This window comes from Austrofundulus limnaeus, unplaced genomic scaffold (genome assembly GCF_001266775.1).
Source record: "Austrofundulus limnaeus strain Quisiro unplaced genomic scaffold, Austrofundulus_limnaeus-1.0 Scaffold23, whole genome shotgun sequence".
Classification (NCBI taxonomy): domain Eukaryota; kingdom Metazoa; phylum Chordata; class Actinopteri; order Cyprinodontiformes; family Rivulidae; genus Austrofundulus; species Austrofundulus limnaeus.
Window position 1 is genome coordinate 426,611 of NW_013952425.1, and position 6,608 is coordinate 433,218.

At 38.8% G+C, this 6,608-nt stretch overlaps 1 protein-coding gene across 24 annotated transcripts in view; it reads right to left on the minus strand.

The window, feature by feature from the left end:
* LOC106514838 (latrophilin-3) overlaps nt 1-6,608 on the minus strand; it is a 341,417-nt gene that overhangs the window by 118,678 nt on the left and 216,131 nt on the right. For all 24 annotated transcript variants that reach the window (XM_014004292.1, XM_014004305.1, XM_014004307.1 and 21 more), the window contains one exon: nt 1,108-1,461. In XM_014004292.1, the coding sequence (XP_013859746.1) occupies nt 1,108-1,461 (354 nt within the window). The remainder of the gene's footprint in view (nt 1-1,107; nt 1,462-6,608) is intronic.

Here is a 6,608-nt window from a genome sequence, read left to right on the forward strand (position 1 = left end):
TGTGTGTGTGTGTGTGTGTGTGTGTGTGCAGGTTACATAACTCATCTGGCGTTGACAAATTATGTAGTTGTGTCTGCATTGGTCAAACCTCGAAAACAACGTTTATCACAACCCCATGCAAGGTCGCAAGAGTTCAAGATCAGAGTATGTGTTGGAAATGATTTTCAGCTACTACCATATTAAACTTTTGGTCAGGCTCTGTAAAAGTGATTGTGTTAAAGCCATTTTCGAGATGGCTAGTCGATCAGCTGCAGTGGTCATCTTGAAATGTATTGATTCAAAACAATAATTAGTTATAGAGGTATGTGTAGAGGGATGATAATGCCCTAACATCACTGACCTGTTGGCTCATAAATCAGGGTTGACAGCAGAAACTTATAACTGTTTGGATATTATCTTCTAGCAGTGATCATAACCTTTTTTTTCTTTAATTGGATCATTAAAATATGAACAGCTCTCTCTGGCAGACACTCAGGTATTCCATCTTGTTTTTTTTTTTTTGTTTGTTTTTGCAGAAAATCCTTTACATGCAAAGTGGCCAACATTGGTTTTATCTTAAATCTTTCTCAACTCCATTCTATTAGAATTGATACAGATACAGATATGGAAATACATGTGCAGAGACATGAACCCAGCATCTGATACCCCCCCCCCCCTCCACACACACACACACACACACACACACACACACACACACACACACACACACACACACACACACACACACACACACAACACACAAAAACCTCTTTCAGAGAGCTCAGAATTAATCGCAAGCTGTAAATACTGGGGTGTGATGCACTAGTTTTCATATAAATGTAATACCACGCTATCTTTAGCCTYGCATCAGTGAGTCAGTAATAAAAGAGTGAGAAGGGAGGACAGGAAGTCAGAGGAGGAGTGCTGCAGGGGGAGTGTAAACATAAACAAAACACAAACAACCAACATCGAGGCGTAGAGGCTCACAGCTGACCGGGTCTCCTAAGRAGATTATTGACATCTTCACAGACAAAGGAAATAATGAAACAATATCTGTATTTTATAAGCAATAGATCCTCAGTTTTAAACAGAGAGATGTTTGAGACTGAATAGAACAATCTGCCATACCTATGGTTCCAGATGGACAGGGCATTTTGGCCACTGTGCCCTGCTTGGTCTTGGACCAGTTGATGTCCATTGTCACCAGTGGATTACAGTATTCCACCCTGATGTTAGGAAGCTTAGAAGATGGCGACGTTCCGTCGTCTTCTTCTGGCTCCAAAGCTTCTATGAGCGTGTGAACCGGGGCCRACATCGTCGATGTGGTCCGTGGCCATTGGGCCACTGCGGTTGTTGTCGAAGGCATCCTGGTAGTCGTTATCCGTATTGTTGTGGATGTTGGGCTAACAGCTGAAGTACGAGTCGTGGTCCTTGTTGTTGAGGTCGTAGTATCCATGTACACCATAACAGAGGAGGAGGTTTCTGATAAATAAAACAGAAATAAAGACAAACAAAGTGAACATATAAATTTGAGAAAATATCCTTAACTCTTGGGCTGCAACCCATAATTAAGCTGCGATTGCCACCTCGAGGGCCTCAAAGTAGAATGTATTTTTCTACCGTGGGCTTTAAGGGCCATGGGATTGCATTGGTTTTAAATKAAAAACACCTGGACCATTACTGTTATCTGTCTAGAGTAGTGTGCTTTTAATACGTAAAAGTAGAACCATAGCCAGCCGCTAGCAAAAGTTAGAGAACTGGAAACATTTTAGACAATAAGTTGAAGGAAAAAATGAAGACAAAAAAGAAAAAAAATTCTAAGCAAGTATAATGCAGACTTTATCAAATATGGTTTTGTGAACGGGGGAAGCAAGGCAGAGCTAAGAGCTCAGTGTGTGGAGTGTGGACTAGCCTTGGGACTACATATCCAACAAAACACCAAAGCCCTCCAAACTTAAGTTTGTCACAAATATGTAGAGCAGCTTCAGGCAAAAATCCCTGAAACCCCTAAATTATAAAGAAAAGAGTAAAAGGTTCTTCCATTTTAAGTTGTACCTCATTCATGTTTGAGAAAGAAGTATATTTTGGTACCGCTTGTAAAAAGGAAGACAGGAGTTCTTTCTCCTCCTTTTTTCCATGTGTYAGTTTAAGAGAAGATAGTTCAAAGAGGATCAGTCGGCGTTGGCAGGTGTGACTAAAGTGGGCACRTATGGTGCCTCGAGTTTGAGACCCCCTGCTGGCTAAACTAACATACACACACCTCAGAATACACACAATACCTGCTGTGCATTCTAAATGTAGCCATCGACGAGAGCATATCTCTTCAAGTCGATTATATTTTTCTTCTAAAGTACCTRCTATTTCTGGGTCACATAGGACAAAATGGAATACCCATTTCCCAAACGTGAGTCCTCCCTGTGGTTACACTCCAGGAGTTGTTTGTTAATGACACTGTTTACTTGAGATTTCTGTGAAAAAATAAAAGTTCCAGCATATCACCAACGCATGCGCATTCTGAGATACGCCCATACACTATCWTATTAATCTTTTTCCTCCCACTCAAACGCACAGCCGCTCTCTGAGTCTCTGTCATCAATCATGCCGTCTATACACCTTATTATCCTTCCATTGTGCCTCTGATTGGAAAATAGGGGTCCCAAATTAATTTAGTTGAAAGGTTCTTATGAATGTGTGAACTCAGTGAAGCCATGAGGGACCAAAGAAAAGCCAAAAAGGATAAAACTCAAAATATTTCTTGGGGGGGGGGAAAAGAGGAAAACATATGTACTAGTTAAGACTCTTTATTTAACCGCTGTAAATTTGCCTTCTTAGTTTGTCACTGTGATGCTTCAGAAAGCTGTTCCAACATATCTGTATGTCGTGATCTAATTATAGCTTGTGGTTTTCGAAGAGAAACCTTCCTCAGCCTCTCTAAATGGATGAAAGAGCACTTCCTCACAGACGCACACAATTTGGACCTTCGCTAAAATGCAATTTGGGATAGCTGTCGTTTCCGTCTCGCACCGAGATACAATCAAAATGACAGAAGTGACAAACGATCCTAATCTTTGTATGAAAGCAGAGCAAAACAAAATTTAATGAAGGTCAATTTGACGTTGGCAGGTTTAATGGACGTCCCGTATCCAGCGGGCTCAGATAACACCAATCCGGTCCCGTGGGATTCAATTTGCAATCGGACAATTTCTCTGCACGGTAGCATTTGCATGGGATAAAATAAGGCCGGATAAATTAGCGACGCAGTTTGGGACACGGAGGCCGCTGYAGTCTTTAATGACACCCGACTACTATCAGCAGTCGATGCATTCCGTGCTTAACAGCATTCAACGACAACCAAGGTTGATTAAATGGTTTGCCACCTCAGCAAGAGCACCGGCTGATTATTTGTTTTCCCCTCACTAACAAAAGAGTTTGTAGTGTTTTTAAAGCTCTGCAGGTATTCAGCAGGTACTCCTACTAAGTGTCTTGCAGAAAAGTAAAAATCACAGTGTCAGTGTGACCTGGCATGGAATCTGTATTGGATCACAGCCTTGAGCAAACATATCCACCACCACTATCACCCCCACCCATCACCCCACAATCAACATAAAAAACACTAATATTTCAAGAGATGGTTCTTTTTTGTTTTTAAAGAAAATAAGAAWTGAACAACAAAAATTTATATTCAAGCATTTTTGTTCTTGCTAATGWTAATTTGCTGAGGGAGCCATCTTAAATTGTATTGCCTCTCACAGGGTTAGGTTAAAATATTGATTCATCAATGCACTGCAATTTTTTTTTTTACAATTCAATATCAATTTAAAAAATCTTCTGATTTGATTCAATCCCCTGGCCAGTTTGTCATGTTTTTATGTTTTCACTCCATACTTGGTAWTATTGTGCTACTGCTTCTTTTTCAGATCATTTGTTTCTCATTCATATTAATGACTCCTGTTTATTTAAAAAAAAACAAACAACTAAAATATCTTGTCCGCAGAATGCATGTCAAGTTGTACGGAYTGTCCATAAATCACTCAGGTTTTCTCCAATTTTTGCATGGATACAGACATATAGTGCAACCTTATGGATTAAAAAAAACCCGTTTCTAATTCATTTAATTCTCATAGCGGCAGGCTGTAAGGAAATWCTGTATGGTTGACAAAGCCTTGTCCTACATTTCTTGCTCCTCTGTTGCTGCAAACATTTTTATCTCTGCAGCTAACACTCTTATTGTCTACTCCATCCTTAGTTGTATTGTGTGAAAGTAGTAAGATTTTTTTTAATATAAGGTTAAGATACAGGTAAACATTCAAAGGGGTTGGCATGTACACCACAAGGACGCTAATGAATTTTTTGTGTACTTTTTCTTATGAAACTGATATGGAAGCATTTGAAGCAATTTTTTTTATCAAATCGTGACCCAAAGACTTGAAATCGAATTGAATTGTGAAGTTATTAACAATACTCAGCCCTAGTCTCTCATGTTAATCGAAATACAGTGAATGATTTCTATAAGGTACATTAAAATTTGTCCAACATGAATTGACACATGGACACAAACACAAACATTCTCCTTTGAATTTCAGCAGCAGGTGATGGAAAATAATCTGTTTGTAAATAAAAATATTAAAATATTAAATTCAGCTATCAAGAACACAGCCTCTTCTTTTCAAAGGCTTTATGTATAAAAGTACTCTTACACACTTATAGTTGGGGAGAAATAATGATAATGAATTCAACTCCTGGTAAAGGAAAGCGGCATCAACAGCCCCGTTTCTGGGAATGAGCCGGAGGTGCTTAAATGGCAAGGACACCATTAGGGTGCCTGATGAAAATCGGATCATGAAAATTCACGGCTTATATCAAGGTTAGAAGAGGTCGCCGTGCGGCTGCTTCTGATAGGCTGACGGCTAAACAGGTGAGTGGAGGGACTTATTAGGATAAAAAAATGACTGTTCTGGTTTGGACTGTTGTTTCAGGAATGACTGATGAGTGTAGCTTAGCTGCTTTTAACTAGTACTAATACCTATTTTTATTCAATCAAAGACACCAGAATGCATGACATTAGAAAGACTGGCAGTCAGACAAATGACAGGATGAGTTCTTGAATTGTTTGCGTCTGGTGTTCTTTATTACTTTCTGACTTGTTTTGTGAAAGTACTTTTCATGAATATGTGCTCTAAGGTTTCTGTCTAAGGTTTTAAATGGACCATCCACAGATGTTGGCTAACGCCTATTCGCTAATGACACATTTTTCCATCTGCTTGAATTTTCGTTCTCGTCTTTATCCCAAGCAGAGAGAAAGTAAGATGATCTTTGGTTTACCCATCCTTCTAAAGTAATTATAATTAAAAAGAAATTCTCATTCCTCCTCTCAGTGCCTAAAGCATTATGACAGTACCAAGAAATATGACTCGAGGAAATGTCTATCACAGCGCGAAGTTAATTCAAAGTCATTGAGAATCATGTTTAGAATGTAATTCCATACTTTGAGATGATCCCATCGAGTCCCCACGGTAAATTATATTCCAGAATGTTCTGTCTATGTACAGCATGTTAAATACACCTCTGAAGACACACACAAGAGACAGAGCACAGGAAAGAGAGAGTGCCCTTGAGCAGACTTAAATGTATTTTCCATGAGATGAGCATACAGACAAAAAAAGAAAAAAAAAGAAAAGAAAACCAGCAGCAGACAGCAGCCACAGTCTGTCGGCACTATCGCCTTGGAGACAACACAAGGACATTTTGTTTTGCTTTGCCAGCTTTCCCAATTTATCCAAGGGGGGCAAACTGAATGCGGGTGGAAAAAAAAATTAAGAGCTCAAGAGCATCACAAAGGTTAACAGGTCTATGCCCAAAGCAACGTTTGTGACCTTTTAGGACAATTTTAATGCACRACATGGGGATTTTATGAAGAGTTTGGGTAAAGATGAAACAATAGARAACAAAGGAGAAAATAAAGTTACCACTTACTCTTATTTAATATTTACCACTTGGCTGGCAAAAGGTGATAACGTTTTGCTTTTGTCTGTATTGTAGCTTCAGCAACATAGCTCAWGAACTATTGCACAAGTTTTAACTAAAATTTCAAAAAAGTAACCAATGGGTGTTCGTCTACTACTAGTTAACTCCAATTCAGGATGACTAAACAAAGATAGCCACCACTAAAATGGCTGTAGCTCAGTGAATTCAACAAATGAATGCTCTAAAACTCTAAAACTCTGGGTGATAATCTTATGTAATTAATTTTATACCATTGTTTTTCTGCTGTGGAACATGGAAGATGCAAGCTCGTTTCATAATCCCACCAGGAGCAATTGGTTTAAAAAAATACAACAATGAAAAAAAGCACATTTTAAGAATAATGAAGTTATCTTAAACCTTTATTTCCTCTTCTTTCCCCTGATTTTAAGGATAAAATGTATTCTCAAAGGCATTTCGGTGTAGATTAACATGAATACYAGGTCTCCATGATTTCTAAGCCAAAGGGCTTTTTTAAAAAAAGTTCCTACAGAAAAATTGGAAACCTGCTCATTCATAAAAGACAGTAGTAAACTTGTGTATGCACTCCAGCTTCCCTGCTCATTGAAACACAAGCTCCTCTCATCATTTTCGCTCCACTTCTGCCC